Raw genomic sequence first — 24111 nt, forward strand, 5'->3', positions numbered from 1 at the left:
TTTATGGCACTCTGGACAAATATTAACATGTAACACTAAAATAATGAACTGTAAACATGTGACCACTGACACAACACAAAAGCGCTCAGGCACGCGAGTGACACTTCTGGTGACGTCATCGGGGTCCTTTGACGTTACATTCAGCGTCTTGTTTTATTTTGGGAAATTAGCTAGCGGATCAACCTGAATGCGCGCACACTCGAAAAAAGAGTTTACTTGACAGCAAAAACGCCCAGGTTGTAGTGCAGTTTAGTGGACTGCACGTACAAAAAGAAAAGATCTCTGTTCGGTTTTCCGCTGGACGTGGGCAACGATCTCCCCCTACGGGAGATTAGCTAGTTAGCAGTGTTAGCCTCCCGGTAACTGGGATTAGCTAACGGTAGCTAGCTGGCTAACAAGCTAATAACAACAACAAAACACTGGAGCTGTCTGCAACTGCAACCAGGTGCTGCACCACTATTTACTTATTATGTTAAATTTTGTGTCAGATAAAGATTGCTGGCCTGATGAATTAGCTGCAGCGTGTTTTCTGTTATTTACACATTTGTCATGATAAAGATAACCACTAATGATTAGTAATTAAGTCGTCAGTATGATTTCTATTATTTCAGACCTTCAGAATTATGGCCGAGTCATGTGGTATGATTGAAGTCACTGTGAAGACTCTGGACTCCCAGAGTAGGACCTATAAAGTGAGAGGAGAGGTAATGCTCTTACACTCATTTAGATACTGCTTTTATGAAGTCTTTCCTCCCGTCTCAGGAGACCATTAGTTTGACAGGCAAAGCACTGTGTATTTCCTTCCAGCTGACAGTGAAGCAGTTCAAGGAGCACATAACATCCTCCGTGGAGATCCCAGTAGACAAGCAAAGACTCATCTACCAGGGCAGAGTGCTGCAGGATGACAGAACGCTGACTGAGTACAGTGAGTGAAACAAACAGTGCATGCTCTGTCAGATGTCAGCACACCGACTGTCTGGGAGAAGTGAGCAGTCTACTGGTGTTCTCGTAACCTTCAATGGATAATTGAATTGTCACTCTACTAGTGTCAAACATCAGTATCCATTTGAACTTATTTCTACTCAGTCACATTATTTTATTGTTTTTAGATTTCACTTTAAAGTTAAAATATACTGTACCTCACAAGCTTCAGACAGCAACAGTTTCACTGTTCCCCACTTCCTTTAGGAGGAGGTTTAACTAAAGCCACAGCAGTTGTGTTGAAGGTTTTTTTGGAGTTATGGTGGAAAATGAAAACACTACTGATAAGGAAGGCCTGGAGAATCATTTTGACAATGAACATATTACAACAAATAAACAGATTTCATTTTGAATTTTTCTTGAACAAGAATATGTTTCCAAAGGAAGCACTAACCTTGAGTTTGGTATTTTTTTCACATTTTTCATAATGTTCATAAAGCAGAAACTTGTTGAATCATATCAATTCACTATATTGCCCATCCCTACTCTGAGGAATGTGACAGATGAAGATTTATTTTATGCCAGTTTTACTTTATTATACAGAGAAAGGCAGGAATGAGTAATTTAAGTTGCCATAATTATAGAAGCATTATACGTACATTATATATACATATACATACATTATTAAGGCAGCCTTTCTGACTAGGAAATGAAAGTTTATGGAATAACTAGGGTTATAAGGATTAATTTATTTATTTGCATATAGAGCAGGAAGGAAGATCTCTTGTCAGTTCAAGTGACACACTCAAATATGTCCACTTACAATTGTATCTTAAAAAATAACACACGTTAATCCCAGGTCTGAACAAGGTTTCTTTGTTTCTCCCTTAGATGTTGATGGGAAAGTAATACACTTGGTGGAGCGTGCCCCTCCTCAGGCCACTATGTCTGGCTCTGGAGGTGCAGGAGTATCCACAGGGGGTGCAGAAGGTGGAAGCAGCACCAGTCACTCCTCCACCTCATCTCAGGGTGCCCCACATGACCGCAACGGTAACAGTTATGTGATGCTGGGGACGTTCAACCTGCCTGTTAACATCATGGATCCTCAGCAGATACAGGTACATTGGAGTGGCAATAACACAGTCACATTTTTCCTAATGAGAAACTTGTTTAATGCTTTGTGACTTTGTTTTGTAGATGTCAGTTCAGCAAATGATGGCTGGAGTTGGTGAAGCAGGAAGGAATGCAAGGGTCAGCACTGGCACTGGGGTAAAGAGTCACTTCTGTTATCATTTCATGCTCCTCTTTGTCCTTCTCTGTCACTTCTGTAAAACTGACAGATGTCTGTGTTTGTAGAGCAATGGATCAGTGGATGTGCAGATCAACTTGGACCAGTCAGTTCAGAGTGAGCCCAGGATGCGGCTGCAGCTGGCTGAGAATCTGCTTAGAGATGCCCGCTCCCTGATTCACAGGCTGGAGGTAAAATACACTTACTGCCTCATAGTCAACTGTGGAGAACTCCCTTCTCAATTTATATGTACAAACTTGTAACACTGAGCTCTACCCTATAAAATATGGCTATTACCAGCATAGATATGGCCCTTAAGAAATACAGTTAATTTATACATTGGTGAAAATAAATTTCCTTGTGTGTCCATTATGTGCATAAATAATTTAAGACAATATAAGACATTTTAAGATACTGTTGACTGTATGTGTTACATGGGCATAAAGTGGATTTGTCAAAAGTGTTTAAATCATTGTTTTTTATGCATCTCTCTGCTCAAATGACACTGAATCCAAATTGTTACCATACATATTTAGGACCTTTAAATTGCAGCTGTTTTTAGTTGTGTAGCTGCACAGGCTGACATCGCAATTCAACTAATTGTGCTGCTCTACAAATGACATGATATGAACATGGATGCAAGTACAGCTAAGTTCTTAAACATGTTTACTGGGCTTTGTTTGACTCTGTATTGTCTACCAGATGGTTACAGATCATATGAAAAACTGAAGGAATGTAGAAGTATCTGTTCTATTTCTTTAAAGGAAGTTGAATGTGTGAGTTGTCTGGTTTTAAGTTTTTTGTTTTGTTTTTTTTTTTTTTTTTTTTTTCAAATTTAAGAAGCTTGAATCAGACAAATTTGACTCCTTTTTTTAAAAAAAAAAAAACATGTTCAAAACTGGTAAATTGATCAAGTTGATCAAAATTTTAGCTGTAATGTCCTAATGTCTGCTGAATGGAGAGAGTACACAGTGCATTTGACTGTTTGTTATTTTCTAGGGGGTTTCCACTGATAGCGCCTCCCAGTCTGAGCCAGAGGTACCTCATTCTTCTTCTTCCATGCCTCCATCATCATCATCCTCCTCAGCCAGAGGGGCTTCAGCATCACAGCCCATGGACACAGCTGTTCCTCCTGCTCCATCATCCTCTACTTCTACCCAAACTGAAGGACCACCCAGCACTGGGCCAAAGTAATGCACAGTTTTTATTGTTTTTTTAATCTCATAACTTTCATCACAACACAGTGTTTAAGACCTTAGTAATGCTGACTTCTGTTTACTTTCAGCCACCCTAGTCCAGCAGAGTTTGTGGAGGTTCTGTCTGAGGTCAGGAGGGTGGAGGAGAGGCTCCGGCCCTTCATAGAGAGGACTCATTCAATCCTTGGTGCAGCCACCTCGGCAGACTACAACAATAATGTAAGGAGGACGTGTTTTAGCATGTCAAAGACATCACAAGAAAACTCGCTTGACAATGTGGTTTCTAAAAAAAAAAAAAAAAAAAAGATGAATAATGATGTGTATAGCGCCAGGTATTATTTGAAAACTAATGCTAAAGGCTTGAATTATAGTTTTTAATACTAATATTACCCATTTTAACAAAAAGGAAATTACCTTAAACACTATGGTGTAAATCTGTAGTTTGGCTTTTTAGCTTATCAGCATTCACACTCAGTAATTTAATTATAATTTAATTTATAATTAAATTATGAAAGCAAATACTACAATATGGTTAAACTCAAGTTGTCTGTTTCTACTTTTTATTTTATAATTCAGCACTCTCAACACAAAATAAACGCAATTCAAAAAATGAGTGATTGAATGAACATAAAATAAACACAATTGTAACATAAAATAAAGCTATTTACCACTGTTAACATAATATCATTCATAAAAATGAACAAAAGCTGCTCATGGTGCATCCACTGACACTGATGAGATTCATGCTGTAGGACCTGAAAGGTGTATTTAGGTGTTCACGAGTATCTAAGCAACTCACTCAGTGCCATTAAAAAATCATTTACTGGAGAGAGGTGATGTACATGCACATCCAGAAAATGAAAGGTGCCCAGGATCCCAAAAAATTAGGTGAAAAAATGACATAAGGTCCGCACAACCTGTGAGCTCCCAAAGAATTTATTCACCATGAGTGATGACATTGTCATTCATGGTGAATAAATTCTTTGGGAGCTCACAGGTTGTGCAGACCTTATTTCATTTTTTCAAAATCATTTACTTGGTCATAGTCCTGAACACTATAAAAAAGACATACTGCACTTATTTAGCCATGCAATATTATTGCACTATTAATCATGAATTTAGTTGGGACGGCCATTTTTGCATTACATATTTACTTAAAAGAATAGAAAAATGATAATGATGCAGGTTTTGCTTGGGTTGTACCAGACAATCATGTTGATGATGAACAGCGAACTTGTAATATTCATCTAGTAGTGGTTGGAAACATACAGATACAGATGAACTTTATTGATCCCCAAGGGGATATATTCAGCAGCAACCGGCTTATGTTTACATTTTATTTTGCCCATTTTCTGAAAATATGGTTAAAATTAGATACATTTGGCTGCCACAACGAATTGTACATAAATGGTCCTGACAAGGGTAGCTGATGGAGAATGGTTTTAAATATTTTTTTCACTTCCTGAATGTAAACTATACATTCAGGCTCTCCACTAATGATTATATTATATATTGTTAATCTCAACCTTCAGAAAACAAAACTGACATGTTACTGATTTATGCTGTTGTGACTCATCACATTTGTGTTCTTTGTATCTTGTTTGTCGCAGATTGAAGAAAGAGAGGAGGATCAGCGTGTTCTCAACCTGGTTGGAGATTCTCTGCGTCTCCTTGGCAATACTTTAGTCGTCCTTGGTGACTTGCGCTGTAACCTGGCGACCTCTCCTCCGCGTCACCTGTACGTGGTTCGCCCAGTGGCCCACTACACCCACCCTGTCCTGCTCCAGGCTGGTCTGCCACACATGCCCATTCCAGTAGGTTCACAGCACTTCTCTCTATGTGTTTTACTGGAGGACCTCTGCACACTTCTGTTATTCAGTTACTAGCTAATTTATTAGAGCTTTACGTGAACCTAAATATAGCTCATGGGTGCTGCTGCCTGTTATAAACATCTGTGTGCGTTCTCACACATGCTAATCTTTAACTGGTTAGCGTGTTGTTAGTACTACCTGCTGTACCTTGAGGTTTCTGGATTCATGGTGCATAGACTTTCTGCTCCATTTTCCTTATACAAAAGTTGGAGTTTTTTGTAAGGTAAAATATGGATCATTTCTTGCTGGTTGTTCAATCTTTACCCCAGTACCAGTGGTTAAACAAGCCAGAGAGTGAATGAATAGAGGGGACGTAACTAAAGAAAAGCCTTTAAGCACAGCACAGATAGTTCACAGTGATGTTCAAAAGCATGAATGAATTTGTCCACACATTTGCACAATCCCACTCCCACACTCTGTTTAAACACAGTCCAAGCCTCCTGTCTCTTAGAGACGTTAAAGGTCAGTGGATTAATTCATCTCTGAACATTGTCTGGCAGACAAAGACTGCAATAGAGACAGAAGACAGCTACAACATCAGAGTTGCTATGTTTTCATGCAGTTCTGCTGAACCCCCTGAGCATGACTGTTTTTGGATGGGGGTTTGAACTCCCTGCTCAAAGGTTCACACCAGCAAACACACAGTCATGAAATTAAACACAGGCAAAGGCGAGGGTCTCTGCAGGACCATCAGCACACACTTCTACTGGTCATTTTATTTTGTTTTATTTTTTGTTTGATTAAAAGAGTCAATGTGTGGTATTTAGTGACACGTAGTGGTGAAGTTGCAGATTCTAACCAACTGAATCCTCATGCCACATCCTCACCTGTGTAGAATTACTGAAAAAAATGCAGAAGATAACCGAGGTAGTGTTTGTTTTGTTTGTTCTGGGTGTTTTTAGTTAAAACTGATCCACACTCAAACATAATGAAAGGTTTGCTGATGGCGATGCACCTTGTTACTGGACATCATCTGATGTAATAAAAAAAAAGGAGAAGAGGAAGTTCTTTCAGAGAAATAGGGTAGAGAAATAAGGGGACCTGCTTCTTCTGTATGTTTGTACAGCTCATTCTACAGAGATTAGATCCTCCTAAACCCTACAGCCTGGACCTTTAACCTTTATTTAATCAGGAAAGGCACATTAGGATTGAGAATGTCCTTTGCAAGTGTGTCCTGGCCAAGGCACATAGAGTTTTCAGATATTGGAGACATTAAGGCTGGGTGTAATATGTAATCAAACCTAGGTCACTGTGATAAAGCCACGGGCCATGTCGTATGCACTGGACCAGGTGAGCCACTGGGCAGGACAGCAGTACAGTTATCAAGGTTTGAGACAAGTTAGTGACCATATATACATCCATCTATAATCTATATGCAGAGATCTATTTCTAATAATAAAATATACTGTAAAAGTACTGAATCATATAATGTCAGATGAGGTAAACAAATAATCATCAAATCATCCATTGCAATATGTAATGAATCAGGAAGAAGTACGTGTATCCGAGTCACATAAAATAACTTGAAAAACACCAACTCCTTATGTTTAAAGTTCTATTTCTACTGTTTTCAAGAAGAAGCAACAAACTTAAACACTTGTGTTCTTTGGAGACAAAATGAACAACTCCTGTGACTGAAGACTGTAACTGCCCACACTTTGTTGTAATTAATATTAAAGTATTATTGTTGTATCAGTATATACATCTTTTCTCTAAAATATATTTTGCCCTCAAACTGGACTTAAAGCTGTTAATAGACATGTGCATTACTGTGTTCAGTGTTGTTCACATGAGATCAGACTGCATGATTCTTCTTACACTGGACTGTAAAGTAAACATATCCTTTTCATACAGATAAACCTGGGAACAACAGTAACCATGACATCAAATGCGAGATCTGCTGTGGACGGACAGCGCCAGCCCTCTCAGACCAGTGGCCAGTCAGATCAGCCGGCTCCTGGCCAGGCTCCACCTCTTCAGTCAAACGGGACTAGTCACCAGCAAGGACAAGGGGGGCCGAGAGTTATCAGGATCACCCACCAAACCATGGAGCCAGTGGTCATGATGCAGATGAACATTGATGGTATGAGTGCTTTAACAGCGTAAAACATGGAAACATAAACTTCAGGAGGAAGGCGGTGACTCCCTTTTTAAATTAAAGCAAACATTTTAGTTTAGTCATCCACTGAAGCCAAACAACTTCTCCCTTTTCCTGCTATACCGTCTGACCATACAGTGGCACATTATTAGATCAAATAGCATCTGTGAAGTGAAATTTGTTTTGACTGACCTGTATTTGTTCACTGTAGCATAGCGCAGGATAAACATTCAGTGCAATGAAAAACCTCAAAGTACTCTTTTATCAATATTTAAAAGGTGAAGCTCTTTACTTAATATTTTGCTTGAGTGGACGTTCATTTATTCCAACAGATGGCATCATTTTGTGGTTCAACATACCCCTGAATGTGGAACTCTGCAGCTTTTTGTTGTTTTTCCGCTTTAAGTTCAGGGTTCTCTTGAACAGTCCTAAAGCTGTACCTTAACATGTAATTTTTTTTTTTAAACTTATATTTCATTGTTTCATTTTTGAAATTTTACAACACAAACATTTAGAACATAGTGCCAGTTGTCGTCTTGTATATTGTCCGTTTTTTCCATCGATCCTCACATGTTGCTTGCTGTATTCTTATGATATAAGTAAGTCTCTCCATGTTGTGAATTTCTTCCATAATGTCTCTCCAATTATTTAGAGTAGGGGGGTCCTCTTTATACCATTTTTGTGTAATGGCTTTTTTAGGCGCTACCAAGAGGATTTTAATCAAATATGTATCCTTACTTGGTATGTCTTTTCTTGTTAAATGACCCAAATATAGCACAGAACATGTCCTTGGTAGTTCATATCCCAATATTTTCCCACGTTCTTCACTAACATTATTCCAATATTGGGATAATTATGTGCACTGCCAAAAAATATGTGCACGACCCACATCCCGCTCACCGCACAACCTCCAACAGGGCTGAGGTAATGATAGTGAAGCCTTTTTGATCTTTTAACATGTAATTTAATGTCTATGAAGCAGCACTAATGACCAGCTCTGTCTGACTGATTTCTGTTTTGTGGTGTTGAACAGGTGATTCAGCTGGGGGGTCTCAAGTCCCAAGTCAACAAAACAGTGCAGATCCTGGACACCCTGGTAAGTGCAGCTGAGGTTGTTGCTGTTAAAATTGCCACTCTCTTCTCAAATAAAGTTTAGTGAAGAAATTTTAAGGCTGAATCTGAAGTGCAAACTAATAAGTAGCCTGTTATTTTAACAGCTACCTATTATACTGATCCACCCGGTCTAAGGGAACCTGAGTTTAACATAACACAGATTTTCCTCTTCCTCCACTGGCAAAGAAGAAAAGTGTGCGGTCCAAGATAATTGATATTTACAGAATTAGAGATTAAGACAAAATCATGGTGAGCACAGGCAAAACAACAACTAAGCACTCTATATTTAAACCATGTACCTAGCAAAAGAAAGCAAAACAAAATACACCATCTCACTGCTATTAATGGAAATGGGAAAAAGAAGCATAGAATAAATTGCCTTCCTGTGATTGTGACAGGGCCTGGATAGCTCAGTCAGTAGAGCATCAGACTTTTAATCTGAGGGTCCAGGGTTCAAGTCCCTGTTCAGGCGAAGTAAGTTGTCCATGTTTTCCCACAGTGCCCTTCACAAGGACTCAATGAAGGTCTATCTAATCTGGTCTAGTCACCCATACCTTGAAATGGAAATCTATTTTAAGAAGAATTGAAATATTTAAAATTGTTTATACATGAGTGAAAAATACAGGATCTTTCCCACAGACTTATACACAGAGAAAACATAGGCTGCATGGTCAATCAGCAACGACAGAGGTGAGACTCCAGCTATAAGATGACGTTCTTATTTATTTAAAAGCTTGCAGCAGTTTACACCCAATCAGCTGCAGCACCAAAACCATAAACACAAATCACTGGACAGGTTAGAGCTCCTCCCACAGGTACAGAGGAGGAAGAGCACACACAGTGAAATACAGTAAAGTAGACTGTGAAAATAACATATAGCATAATAATAATAACACTGTAATAACAGATACTGTTTGGCAATTTATAGCTACAACAAGACTATTGACTGAATTAACTGGTTAAGAGAGCCAGCTCTGTCTTAGACTGCCCACTGGACTCCATTGAGGAGGTGGTGGACAGAGGGAGGGATGTTGGCAAAGCTGACATCCATCATGGATAACCCCTCCCACCCCCTGCATCACACTGTACAGTCCCTGAGTAGCTCCTGCAGGACCAGACTTTTACATCTCCAGTGCAAGAAGGAGCAATACCACAGGTCATTCCTCCCCACAGACATCAGACTCTATAACAGTTCCAGTGACCGCCCACCCCACCCCCCATATCACACCATGTACATGTTCAACCACAATATAAATGCATTTTAATATTTTAGTTTTAATTCTAATTCTTTATAATATAAATATTTATATAAATACCAAATTTCTTATTTTTGTCTTTTTATTTTCATTTTTCACTCGTTTGTGGTTTTTATACCTATTGTTTTCTCTGCACTTGTTGTATGTTGCTGCTGTTAAACTGTGAAATTTCCCCACAGTAGGATAAATCTTATCTTATCTTATCTTATCTTATCTTATCTTATCTTATCTTATCTTATCTTATCTTATCTTATCGTCTTATAACAGTATACATATTATAAACCCAAAAACAGAATAATGTTCCCTTTGAACCACAGTCAAAACTGTTTGTAAGCGCTTGTGTGTCTCTGCGTCCAGGAGTCACACCGGTCCATTTCCCAGGACTCCCACCTGAGTTCATGCAGGCAATCGTCCACCAGATCTCCCACCAAGCTGCCGCCATGGCCGCCGCCGCCTCAGCGGGCCAGCCTCCACACATGGTGTCGGGTCCCATATCTACAGTCAGCACTGATGGAACCACTCCCCCTCAGCCCCCTCACCCTTCTCAGGCCAGGGTGGTCATCACCAGACCGTCCTTCTCCCCCCGCATCCCTCAGCCTGCAGGAGCCAGAGGAACCACCATCAACCTGAGAGCCACAGTTCCTACAGTAGGCCAGCAGCCCGGACAGGTAATGCTACGGACGTTGTGTTCAGTAAAATAATACATGACGGTGAACTGTGCCCTGATATAATTCCACATCTGCTTTTCCCCCTCCTGTGTACAGGGTACACCTCTAGCTCCATCCTCCCTCACACAGATGATCAGTGGTCTGGTCGGACAGCTTCTGATGCCAGGACAGTCGGGTCAGTAACAGAGGAGGTTTCTCTTGATTAGTGGTGTTTTCAATTTAACTCTCATGACATTATACCAGAGGCCCAAACCCAGTGTCCACCCTAAACCCTCTCAGACTGGTGTCAGCTGGTCGGTGGTTGAGTGTGAGTATCTAATGGCTTGAAATGGTATAAATGGAATGGAATACGGCAGCACATCACTTCGTACAATGTAATGTTGAAAATGATGATACAAACCCATTTCATATTGTTGTGGGTTCGAGACTTTTTAATGAAACTACTGCAAAGGCACATCTTCTAGACTCATTTTATAACAACGTCATAGTGTAAATATAAAAATAAATGTTTGATGAATTTGGTGTGTATTCCTCAAATTCTTCTGTTTTAATCTGTTTTTATGAACCATCATAATTCTATGCAGTGTGCTGCCTTCATGGCTTTACGGATAAATCTATGTTGAATATTATGGTACTAGGAAGTGTGGGTAATTCTCTCTGGCAAAGTCTGCAAATGGTGCCAACTTATGTAAAATAGTCGTAGAGGGTTCCATAGCCATTTATGGTCACACCCTGCCACCTTATGATGGCACTACAGCCTGGTTTATTCTCTCCAAAACTGGTTAAGTGAAACTGAATTTGCATATGAAACAAAGCTATTGACTCATGATAATCAAGTCTGAGATAAATATATTGAGCTCAGTTTTCAGATTATTTCCAGATCCCCCCGGCCTGTTTGATGTCCACATCTGGCCCATGTACCTGAAACACAAAAACATCATCATGCCATGAAAGTCTCAACCTTTCTCTACTGTGGCTGATATTAAATGATGATGATGATGATGATGATGAGTGATTAATGATACCCAATATTAATTTTCATGACTTAAAAGGGCTCATATTTTGCTAAACCCACTTTTATTAGTCTTTGGTACATTTATTTGTGTATTTGGACCCTAATAGTTCAAAAAGTTTGAATTTGAACCCTCCAGGTGCTGCAAAGCTATCTTTATATTAATTCCAGCAAAAATCAAGTGCATTTCTACAACCTGTTTCAATTCCTGCTTAATTTGTTACGTTTTATATCTAGCTATGTTACCACATTTGCACATATAAGGTCAAGACTTCCGACGAACATTTCTCTGAGTACGCCATAATTGTTTGTCAGCATCAGCGGTTGTAGTAAAAACTCAAAATATGTCCAAACTTCGAACCAATTACCTAAAGTTCAGTTCAATTGTTGGTTGTATTAACGAACACAAGTGGCTGAACGGGACAGAAAGTACGGTAAACAACCTGGAGGGGGTGGGGTGTGAAGTGGCTCATGTGCATTTAAAGGGCCAGCGCTCAAAACGACCTTTCTGGTGTCATTATTCAGAAATAGGGTTGAAGATGGACCTGTGGAGTTGAATTAATGACGAATTCAGACCAAAGCATAGCATTTACAGTTTATGTAGACCACAGGGAAATGTTTTAAAATGCATAATTCCATTTAAAAAAGCAAAATATCACTCCTTTAATACAAACATTCAGGTAAATCTGAACTCCATTTTATTCAGAAGGAGTACATCTGACTTGTCCACATTTGTCATTTGACCACATCTTTTAAAGACACCCTGAGAAAACCCCGATTACATCACTGTGGTTTTGTGACAGTTATTTTCTTATACAAGATGAAATACAAAATACATTATTTTCCTTCAATTTCAAAATGGATTATCAAGTGTAAAATAATATGTGTTTGATCTTTTTGGTTGCTCACTGTATTCAGTGCTGTGTCTTGGTCATCTGCAGGTGATCCCATGTCGTCTTCCGTCAACCCTCAGCCCTTCTACTCTACCTCTTCTTCATCCACCACCATGCCCCCTCCCCATACCTCTGCTAACACCTCTGGGCAGACGTCCACCCACACCACTAGCACTGCCTCCATGGGTCAGTCAGCAGAGGGCTCCACCGAGGGGAACCTTGCCCAGCTCCTGGGCTCTCTACTAGGAGGAGCAGCTGGGCCGGGACCAGCACCTTCTATTACTGTGACCTTGCCAGGAGTTCCCACATTCTTCCAGGGCATGTCGGACGTCACAGTGAGTGCAGTAAAGAAAATGTATCCACTGAGACTCATAATCCAGGGCTTAAGTGTTTTGCTCTCATTGTTATTAGACTAAAACTGTGCTATACCAGACAATACTAAACTCTACTTTTTTCCACGTACTTTTGGAAAACCTGTTGTAAAGGGTGTCCCCAAAGTCTCTTTACAATTTAAAACATTTATTACAATAACAATTGATGAGATATGTTACTCAGTGGTTGTCAAAGTTTTTATTCACATTGTGGGATCATGTGCAGTTGCATCATGGGTTAATTTTTCTTCAACAAGAGATCAATTACTGCAAATGTGTACCTGGACCTTCGGACTGAATATGTGTCACCACAACTAGATGACCTTCAACCAACCATCATTTGTCAGGTAGATGGTGCACCACCACATTGGAGACTGCATGTTGGTGGGTTCCTAAATCAAACATGTCCAGATCGGTGGATTGGAAGGGATGGTCTAATTCCCTGTCCTCCTTGTTCACCAAATATCACTCCCCTGGATTTCTTTCTATGGGGTTATGTTAAAGATATTGTGAATCAATCAAAGATATGGGACATCAATGGCCTGAAGTAAAAGATCACTGATGCCATTGACACCATTGATGAGTGTGTGATACAGCCAACATGGAAAGAAATCCAGTACTGTTTGGATGTGGTTCATGGAATTAATGGTGCCCATATAGAGGTGAATTAAATAAGGCAAAAAAACCCCTCAGTATCTACTTTACATTTTGTACTAATTTTCATAGATTGTCTATTCTTTTGCTTTTGTAATACATTTTTTAAACTGTAAAGAGACTTTATGGACACACTGTATATTAGAATATTTAGGAATAGCTTGAAGAAATATGAAACAAATAATAATGACAAAATAACTATATATGCAACAGATAAGTCTTCTGGGTTATCATGCAGATGCAGTTTTAGGTCTTCACTGGGAATTTTTGACTTGTTGACTCTTGTCTGTTGTGACCTCATTCTGTGAAGCCACCTCCCAGTGGCCCCGGGAACCCAGTCCCCCCTCCAGCCAGTGGCCCGGTCCCACCTCAAGCCAGCAGTGGTGCAGGAGGAGACTCTCTGAGCCCAGAGCTGTTCACTGGCATTGTACAAGGAGTGCTGTCAACCATGATGAGCTCTCTAGGAGCCCAGCAGGGCAATGGAGAGAGCATTGCCCAGTTCATCCAAAGGCTGTCTCAGACCAGTAACCTGTTCACCCCTGGGTCTGGAGATGCCGTTGGTGAGTCTGAACACAACAGCAACCCAACATCATTTATGTTTAGTTTAGACGACAATAGAAAGTGTCTGTGTGTGTCAGAGTCATCGTGGCTTTGAAATACTTAGCATTTTCTATTTAGTTTAGTTAGTTTTACAAATTTTACCAATAGTTTATTTTTTCATTTTGAGAAATTGACTAGTCTTGGCTAAGTTTTAATTCAGTTTTTCAGGTATAACTACGAACATTTTTAGCTCAAATCAAAATATCAGAAACATCAAATTTCACTTAGAAAAACATTTTTGATTCTTATCTAACATGAAGTAGCTGAAAAACATTTAGAACAAACGAAAACAGTTTTCCATGAAGATGTCAACCTCTGACAAAAAGGTAAAATTGAATAACCTTTTAAGAAAACAAGTAGTTAGTCTCATAGCGTAATAGCCCAATTCATTTTTTTGGCCAAATTGTGATATCTGTGTAACTTTACTCTCCTTACACTGCTGGATCATTTTGCATCAGCATGTCAGTGAAAAAATATGACTTAACAATTATGCTATGAGGCTTATGAAGTGTTAACCATATTCTTAGACTGAATTGGCATTACATTAAGATCAATCCTTGGAAAAAGTTGAAATGAAAACTACAAAAACCCCAAAATCTGGAAAAAAACAGAAGGGAAAACAAAGTTGATAGGACCTACATGTCTCTTTGGTTTTATTTTGGGTTGTTCAACATAGTATTCAGTTTTTGCGTGTCTGAAAACTTTTGTAAACAGGATTCTTTGGCGACCTGCTGTCCCTGGTGTGTCAGAGCTTCTCCATGGTGGACATGGTGCTGTTGCTTCATGGGAACGCCCAGCCGCTGAGCCGCATCCAGCCCCAGCTCACGGGCTTCTTCACAGAGCACTACCTGCAGGGGCGTGAGCCGACTGACGAAAATATAGCTGTAAGAACATGTTTGTGGTCAGCCGTGTGATGTGTTTTCACTCTGGGGTTGAGGTGTGATCAGTTTCTCATTAGACCTGTCCTCATCATGGCTCCTTTTCCTCCACAGACGGCAGCAGAAGACCTTATCAACGGCCTGGAGGAGTACATAGCAGAGAGCTTTGTACGAACAACTCACACTGACCCATCCCTCACATCACTGCAGTCCATTCAATATGTTGTCATTTGTTTTAACAGACATAACTGATTTGTGTGTGTGGGTGTGTGTGTGTGTGTGTGTGTGTGTGTGCGCACGCAGGCCACAGTTACAGTGCGAGAAGGAGTGGACATTGTTCAGACCAACTTATCCTTCCTCAGACAACAGTTCACACAGATGGCCTCTCATATCCTACGCTGCAACGGTAAATACAGTGAGGCGTTGAATGTTACTGACTGATTTTTCTTCTATTCAGTAATGTCACTTATGTCAGACTCAGACTCAGCTTTGTCATTCAATCAATAGACCTGATGAAACGAAATATAGTTACCCAGGTCTTGGTATGTGCAGCACTAAAATAAGATAAAATATTAATAAAATATATGAAAGCTAAATAGAATAGAATAAAAAGTAACATAAATTCATTAAAATATAATAAAATTAATTATTTTCAATGCAAGTTAGTTAAAGTCTGCTTAAAAAGTTGCTAGATGTGCATGTGCCTTTCTCTCAATTTTTTTTTTTTTTTTTTTTTTTTTTTTTTTTACACATTTTTGAAAAGTTTTTAAAAAGATAAGAAAGTTAGGACTCAAAATTAATCCCTGGGTAGGCAGGGTATAAGTCTGCAGGAAGGGCAGTGTTGTGCGACCAGGAGGGGGTATTGGTAAGCTCTGCTTACTTTTTCACTTGTTTTTATATGATGTCATGATCATTTTCCATGGAGATGAGTGGTGCTTTTTGGTCTTAGTCTTCAAGGTTTATTTTATTTTAGTTGTTTAGTTCTTCAGCATTCACTCAGAACCATTTGACATTTACTTTGATAATTCTTGCTATGAACTGATGACATTTTCATCATGATAATATTTTGGCCATGTCACCCAGTCCTAGTTAATTATAATTTAGAATAACACCAAAGGAGCAAGAGAAGCAGTTCTCAGCATAAAAAGATCAGTGATTGGCTGCTAAGTACATCCAATAAAAACACATTCATTTATGTGGCTGCTGATTGGAAGTTACATTTCTTTAATAATCATAATAATAATAACAATAATGATAGTATATTTTCTTTCAAGGTGCCTTTCAAAACTGTGAAGGTGACCAAACACAGAAGTAGAACTAGATCAGTAAAACAATATAACAATAATATACACGTAATATACAAGATTATACACAAATAAGAGAGTGGAGAATTAGTACAATAAAATAAATAAAATCTATCCACATGGTCAATGTGATACATTTAAGCATTATTTTTGTACAGTCTAAATGCTGTCTGTGTGTTCCTCTGTGCAGATCACACATTCGGGCCTCGTCTGCTGCTACTCTGCACTCAGGGTCTGTTTGAGTGTCTGGCTCTAAACCTCTACTGCCTGGGCGGAGAACAGAGCGCTCTGACTGCAGTCATCAACCACCGCATTGTTAGTATCCATCATATCTCCCCACACACACTATATGTATGTCACTGTACACTGATCAGAGTGTGTGTCTGTACAGAGGAGGATGTCTGCTGAGGTCAATCCCAGCCTGGTCAACTGGTTGACCAGTATGATGTCTATGAGGCTGCACGTCATTTTGGAACACAACCCAGTTAGTGATGAAGAAATCCAGCACCATATTATCTACACACAGGTAATAAAGCAGCTGTACACAAGTGTAAGAGAGCGAAGCAAATAAGGTTTCAGTTCAGAATGTTGAAACCTCTACTTTCCTGATCATCCTCCCTATTGTTGACCTGAACACTAACTGCACACTGTGGGCTTCTGCTAAAATAAATTTGTAATAAAGCCAGGATGTTAGTTTTTAGTTCTGGATGCAGGTGGGAGTTTGACATTAACATTTGGAAATGTCTCATCCTGTCAGAATGAACTGCACCAGAGGACAGAGGCTGAGGTGGAGCAGCGTCCTGACAGCCAGAATGAGGAGGTGAGCTCGGCTTGGAAGCATCTGTTGAAGTGGTGTTACTTTATAGTGTAAAGCCAGTACTTTGTTTCTAAGCACATTAGACGCATTGCAAAATGATAGTTGAAACTATGCAGTTCTGAGCTGTTAAACTGTATTTGTCATTTTTGGGCTGAGGAGTGTTTTTAGGTAGGTCCCAAATCAGTGACAAATGATATTTAGCATAAGTCTGTAATGTTCAGTCGGTGATATTAAGTGACATCTAGTGGCGAAGTTGTGGATTGCAACCAACTGAAAAACCCACCCCCTCCCCTATGGTAGCCACAAAATACAACATGTGTCCAAAGATTGAATCAGTGTTAAGGTTATCATTTCTATGCTCCTCTGTTTATCGGCTCCTCAATCAATAGCTTAGGTCCAGTATGTCAGTATTAATACATGAAATACCGCATGTTAATGGTGAAGTCTTAAACCATAATGATGAGGGTGATGAACCAACTCTTGAAAGCTGGATAATTATAATGGGTGGAAAGATGCATTCATTTGTATTTTGTTTTGCTCATTTTGTTACCTCTACGAAAATTTAGCTAAAATTAGTAAAACATTAGCACTACTACAAACTTTATTGTTCTCACACTGTGCAAAGAGAAGGGAAAACAGACCTAAGAAACAAGAGAAGCCTGTTTTTTTTTGTTTTGTTTTGTTTAGTTTTTTCCATCCTGTCCTGTTCAGCCATTTGGCCTCCAATATAAGGCTACTGGTGCCACGAGTTGTTGTTTTGAACCTAAGATCAATTCCCCCAATTGGTTGGATTTAATTATTTTATTACTGTATGGATATTACCTAATGGGAGAACAGGACAGGGGCTATACACGAACAAATATTGATACAGAGACCCTGAAACAGAAACAAACAGGCAAAAACAGAACAGTGACAACAGCAATAAACAGTAACAACAACAATAGAAGAACATCAGTAAATTTGAAGAACAAAATATAAACGTGTTGATATGGAAAATTAGGTAAATTGTGATCATGCAGACTAGAGACAGGAAGGAGGCTTGAAAAATAGGGTGTATTTGAAATGTCCATATTTTTTTATGATCAAGACAAGTTTAAAGCCAACTTCAACCATGTATTTAGGGAAACACACAAAAGTACGATGTGACCATGTGCACCACACTGATATAAACCTCTGTTCTGTCCATCAGATGGCGGAAAGTCTGTCTCCAGCTCCAGCCACCACAGCAGAGGAGGCCATGGCATCATCAGGTGACAACGCAGAGAGAAGACCCCCACCTGGAGAGAACAGAGTGTCATCAGGGGACGCTCCAGCCCAGGGCCCAACAGGACGTGAGGAGGCAGCCCCTGAGGTGGAGCCGTGGGCTGCAGCTGTTCCACCAGTAAGGAGGGAGTGTTTGTGGGTGTGATGGATAAGATGATTACATTACTTTCTGTGGTCACTGGTTTTCACTGATGTGTGTTTTTAAATAGTTAATATAAAAAACTGGATTCTGACTGGACTGGTGTGGGGTTTTTTTAGGAGTGGGTTCCTATCATCAGACATGACATGATGTCTCAGAGGAAGATCAAAGCTCAGCCGCCGCTGTCTGACGCTTATCTGCACGGGATGCCAGCCAAGAGGAGGAAGGTGAGCCAGGTCTGGGTACAGACTCAGTTAAAGGAACAGTCTGATTCAGAATCTCAACTATTTACAGAAAGTGGTTGTGTTCAGTCACCACTCTATGATCAACGTCCCACCCACAACACTATCTGATTGGTTACATGTCATGAGTAATATCCTATCTACTGTGAAATGAGAGAACATTTGTTTTTATCATACTTATATTTATAATCCAACTGAGAGTAAATAAATAGTAATGAATCGTATTTTTTATTTATTTGATTTAATATCCTAAATCTCCTTGATTTCTAATTAGTCTCCAGTTTATATTATGACTAATATGGCTCAGTTTTTAGCAAGACAGAGGCAAGAAAACAGCTGCTGAAATCTGTTTATCAGTGCCATGAAGGTTGTCTTTTACAAGCAACTTTAGTCTGTGTGATTTTTGTCTTATGTAAAATTACCTCAGTTTGGTGGATAACCAACTGATTTTAACAAACACTCTCATAAACATTATGCAGTTAACTACCTTCATAAGGAGTTCCTATTAGCCCACTTAGTCTAGATCAGGGGTGTCAAACTCATTTTAGTTCAGGGGCCACATTCAGCCCAATATGATCTGAAGTGGGCCGGACCAGTAAAATAATAACAGTGAAAAAACTCAAATTACATTATGATAATATTTACATCTATGTTTCCTTAAAAATCTGAAAAAACATGAACAACCTAAAATGTCTTAAGAAAAACAAGTGCAATTTTAACAATATTCTGCCTCAGTTTATCAGTTTATCATTTACACGTGTGCATTACAATTTACATTACTATTACAAATACACAAAACATTTAGTAACAGGTATAATATTAGTAAAATTGCATGTACTTCTCTAAGACATTTCAGGTTGTTCATATTTGTTCAGGTTATTCATATTTTTTGGAAAAGGATAGTTTGTTAATATAAACATTTTCATGTAATTTTACTTTTTTTACACTAAAACAAAGATAAAATCTGCAGTTTTCATTATTTACAGGTTATTACGATAATATTTTACTGGTCTGACCCAATTGAGATCAATTGTTCTGTATGTGGAACCTGAATTCAAATGATATTTACACCATTAATTGTTAATATCTTAGTGTAATTCATCATACTGGCCAGATTTGGCCCCCTGGCTGCATGTTTGACACCTGTGGTCTAGATGGTTCTCAACAGGGGGTGCCGAGGCCCACTAGGGGGCCTCAGAGAGCTGCCAGGGGGGTCTTGAGATGGCTGTGAATGTTTCTAAGAAAAAAAAAAACACACTTTAATGACAAAATAATGAGAGATTCAAGAATCTAACTAACACATGGGCACACAGGGTCTTGGCAGCGGAAACAATGAGAACGACTGGTCTAGAAGAACTATTATGAGTTCAACTTTATGCCCTCATTTTTTGGGAGAGATCTACATCGGTGGAGAGCAATGCCTGTGATGACTCACCTAGCCTCTGTTTTTATTACCACATCTTTTATTTGCCCCCCAGTGGTGGAGCCACCTATTTCACATGCTAACTTCATTATATACTTCGGCAAAATCATGCTTTGAATTTTAAATATATTTTAATCTAAGCTAAAATATAGCAAATTGCTTTTTTAACACGTCAGTCTCTGGACACCCACATCCAGGTCCTCTCTATGTCCTGACCCTCTGATCACATTCATCTACTTTTCTGTGTAAAAAACCATTGACTGTTGTCAGTGTGAAGAATGTGACAGTATTTGTTTTCTTCTCAGACGACCCAGTGTGAAGGACCACACCTGTCTCTGTCAGACGCAGTGAGTCGTGCTGCTCGAACAGCAGGAGTCCTGCCGCTCACTGGCGCCAGCAGCCTGCAGGGGGAGCTGGAGAGGCCAGAGCTGCAGGAGGCCTATGCCAAACAGGTACAGCTTTGTGCACAGTTCAGCTAATGTTGGCTTCAACTATCCCATACACCAGTTATTTACATGCAGAAGTGAATGGTCTGCATAGTGGTTTTGATGGGATTTTAAGACTGACTCCCTTTACATTAGCTTTAACTCTTTAAGCACCAAAGTTGCAATACTGTGACAAGCAACATAACTGAAGGAAACGGATCACAGCTCCACCTCCTACCAATAGGAGGACATGTGCCCCCTCAATCCTAACACCATTACAGGGCATGTTTCTATTCAAAGTGAAGAAGAAAATCAAGTTCTAAAGGCGTGGTCCCGAGTTGGTTTAGTAAGTAAGTAAAGTTTAATTAGTTTTAATTTTGACAAATAAGGACAGATTTGGCTACTGTGCTGCTTGGCTAAAAAGCTACTAAAACTTACTGCATTTTACTTTTGACTAACATTTAAGTTAATTTGTTTTGAGGATAAAATGACAGAAAAACAAAGACACAAAGAAAACTCCCATGTACATATGTTTAAAGTTCAATTTTACTAAAAGTTCCACAATCCAATATGGTCGCCATCATGTGATGTCACAATATGAAAATTAGTTCAGTAAACTTACTCCTATAATAAACTTTGGGTCATACCCCATATTTTTCTCATTTACAGTATGACTTTATTTTGAACCACTTCCAAGGTACAGGTTCATGACAGCTTGATATCAAAATTGAATATTATTTAAAATGTTTAGAGTAATACGAATGGAAATATCATGTCTCCGGCTAACAGGTAAAGAGGGACATCAAAGAGCGAGTGAGAGACGACCCGGACTACAACGCCCAGCGATTCCCCAACACACACAGAGCTTTCTCCTTGGAGGACTCGTAACTGTCCACAGCCCTGTAGCACAGAGAACAAGAGAGGCCGATCCCACAGCAGGATCTGTACACTCTACATGCAGCATGGTACATGTAGGACAGTGCATCTCATCCTTAACTTGGCCTGATGGTCTGCCGCCGCTCACCGGTTCTTCCTCTCGCTGCTTCAGGGAAGAACTGAATTCAACTGCAGACCAACAAGCCCATCCAGCACATGGAGGTGAAACATTCCCTGCGCTCTGACAGAGGCTGCACGGTTAAAAACACTGAGAACATCCACATCTCATTACAGAGGAGCGCCAGAGCCACAGCAAAATAATGTCAGTGGGTAGTCACAATAAAGTCTGAGTATTCTTAGAAAATCAAAATTAAGAATTTAACAAAATTTCTTCAGAAAAAAGTTCATTGGCAAGTTCCTCAGTAGTTCTGAAACTGCCGGTTTAGAATACTAATAAAAATCCACTGCCAGAAAAAAAGACATTTTAAGAATAAAGTTGTAGCTGTTTTTGGAAACAGCTGATCATAGTAAAGTCGTAAACATATGAAAGTGAAAAGAACAAATACGCTATAATGGGAGATTACAGCCAATTTTCATGAATAAAAGTTCTAAAATAACAGAGAAGTTTCTATTGTTTTGAAGGAGAAGGTGTGGGTTAATCCAAAACAAATCTGTATCACGGAGAACCAAAAGTTAGTGTATCATAACACCATGAAAATAAAAGTTACAAAATGAGAAAAAAACCCAAAACATTCATGATATGAAATGAATTTGCATCATAAGACAAACAGTCCTGTTACAAGTTAAAGTTGTGATGAGAAAAAGAGCATTTTGTGAATAATTATGTGGTCATCTGAGTTTTACATTACACAGGTCAAAATGTAAATAAGAGGACAGGGGACTTCAGTATTTATCAAGAATGGACATATTATATCCCTCAAAATATTACAACTTTATGAAGGCGTATTAGGGTCACTTTAGGTCGAAAGGGTTTTTTCCAAGCTAGAGGCGGGGGTGGGGGGGGGGTGGGGGTGACATTTTGACAAAACCTTGATTTTCTACACTAAAGTTATAAAGTTATGAAAAAAAATTCAGATATTCTTTGACAATGAAGTGGTAAATTACAAGAAACAAGAAGACTTTTTCTGAGATTAAAATGTTATAGAAAAGGAAAATAAGGTGGATATTCATAGTAGCATATTTATGAGGAAAACAGATTATAAAGTCATAGTCCCTCCTCCTGCTTGAATATTTTTACCCATGTGGCCCCAACATGCTGATGTACAACTTTTTGCTCTATAATCAAATTATTTTTTCAGTGGTCCTGATACTCTGTCCTGTACTGCACATAAGAAGTAGCTGTATCATATATCTGTATAAGGCATAAAACTGTAAATGAGCTCATACTGTACATAGTAAATAGATAGTGATGTCATAGGACTTGATCAGGTGTTGCTACTGTGGCGTCAGACTAGACATCTGGAGCTTCATTCCTTTCGTTTGTCCACACAGATGACTGTCATGTATGTGTGGAGGGCAGTGTCAGCCACGCTGCTGTCTGTACGGTCTTTTATGTGTTCCACTGTAGTATAACAGACGCTCATGGTAGTTGTGTGATGTTTATCCACAGCACTGCTGCAAAATGTCACCACTTACTGTGTGCTTGTACATCACAGAAATAAACAAACCTTTAATTCTATATTCCAGCTGGTGTTTGTGTGCACTGAACAGAGGTATGATGGGACTGGTTTAGGTCATGTATTATTAGTCAACAGGAGTCCAGCCTGCTCCTGTGCATTATCAGTAACATTAATATAGGGGTGTCAAACTCATTTTAGTTCAGGGTCCACATCCTCCCAATGTGATCTGAAGTGGACTAGACCAGTAAAATAATAACATAATAATATATAAATAATGTCAACTCCAAACTTTTCTGTTTTAGAGTGAAAAAAATCAAATTACATGATGAAAATGTTTACATCTATAAATTATCTGTTAAAAAAAACTTGAATAACATGAACCATGAAAAAAAAAACAAAACTGAAATATATTAAGTAAGATAAGTGTAATAAGTATGTTCATAACCATTTTTACTGCCATTTTAGAATATTCTTACACACACACACACACACACACAGGTAAACAAACCTTTTGAATAGATTTACATGGAATGAAACACATTGTGTGTATGAATACATTCAGGTGGTGGTAACAAGACCTCTTCATTCTTATTTTCTCTGTTTAATCAGTTGAAATACTTTATTGATGATGCAAAACACATGTCTTAACACTGATATTTTCCCCATTTAAAAAAAACAAAACAAAACATAGTAATAGAAATATATAGAGAAATTGGTTGATTTGATGACCCCAGTACTCAACATGTGTGTTTGGAACACATGGTGTTTGAGTACTATTTGCTCTAGTGCTCGTTCTGGTTTTTGTTAGTGCATGAAAACTTAAAAAACAAGTGGTGCCGGGCACAACAAACCCCGACCCTCACACATATTTCGCCCATTATAAGTAAATGGGAAGATTTTAAAAATTCATAAAAAATTTTAACTTTGATCTATTGTTCCCGAAATGGAATCAGATCTAGTCTGGGTCACCAGCAATCTATGAAGTCAGTTTGGTATGAATTCAACCATTAGTTTTACTGCTACAGACATGTGAAATTTCACCCATTATAAGTAAATGGGGGGGGGGGGGATTTTTTAAAATATTAATAAGAAATTGAAACTTTGACATACTTTTCTCAAAATGTAATTACATCTATTCTGGGTCACTGGCAATCTATAAAGTC

General features: G+C 38.9%; 1 protein-coding gene and 1 non-coding gene across 2 annotated transcripts; both read left to right on the top strand.

Moving 5' to 3' along the window:
* Positions 1–120: 120 nt before the first annotated feature.
* On the top strand, positions 121–23007 carry bag6l (BCL2 associated athanogene 6, like). Its single transcript, XM_030147783.1, has 25 exons — positions 121–445; positions 612–704; positions 808–925; positions 1813–2039; positions 2119–2190; positions 2278–2400; positions 3209–3399; positions 3495–3624; positions 5016–5219; positions 7131–7359; positions 8408–8470; positions 10101–10411; positions 10508–10586; positions 12365–12651; positions 13652–13901; positions 14656–14825; positions 14934–14987; positions 15123–15225; positions 16314–16438; positions 16515–16649; positions 16881–16943; positions 18130–18321; positions 18462–18569; positions 20313–20459; positions 21222–23007. The coding sequence occupies exons 2-25, from the start codon at positions 624–626 to the stop codon at positions 21318–21320; spliced, it is 3561 nt and encodes a 1186-aa protein (XP_030003643.1). The 5' UTR covers positions 121–445; positions 612–623; the 3' UTR covers positions 21321–23007.
* On the top strand, positions 8887–8959 carry trnak-uuu (transfer RNA lysine (anticodon UUU)). The gene has a single exon. It is a non-coding gene; the product is annotated as a tRNA-Lys (tRNA).
* Positions 23008–24111: the final 1104 nt, after the last annotated feature.

The sequence above is a fragment of the Sphaeramia orbicularis genome, chromosome 11 (assembly GCF_902148855.1).
Source record: "Sphaeramia orbicularis chromosome 11, fSphaOr1.1, whole genome shotgun sequence".
In the NCBI taxonomy this organism is placed as follows: Eukaryota; Metazoa; Chordata; class Actinopteri; order Kurtiformes; family Apogonidae; genus Sphaeramia; species Sphaeramia orbicularis.

Excerpts from the sequence above, each read along its gene's own strand:
- bag6l (XM_030147783.1), top strand. The coding sequence starts at position 624 with ATGGCCGAGTCATGTGGTATGATTGAAGTCACTGTGAAGACTCTGGAC. Across the intron at positions 15,226-16,313 it reads TCATATCCTACGCTGCAACG|ATCACACATTCGGGCCTCGT; the intron begins GTAAATACAGTG and ends TCCTCTGTGCAG. Across the intron at positions 18,570-20,312 it reads TGCCAGCCAAGAGGAGGAAG|ACGACCCAGTGTGAAGGACC; the intron begins GTGAGCCAGGTC and ends TTTTCTTCTCAG.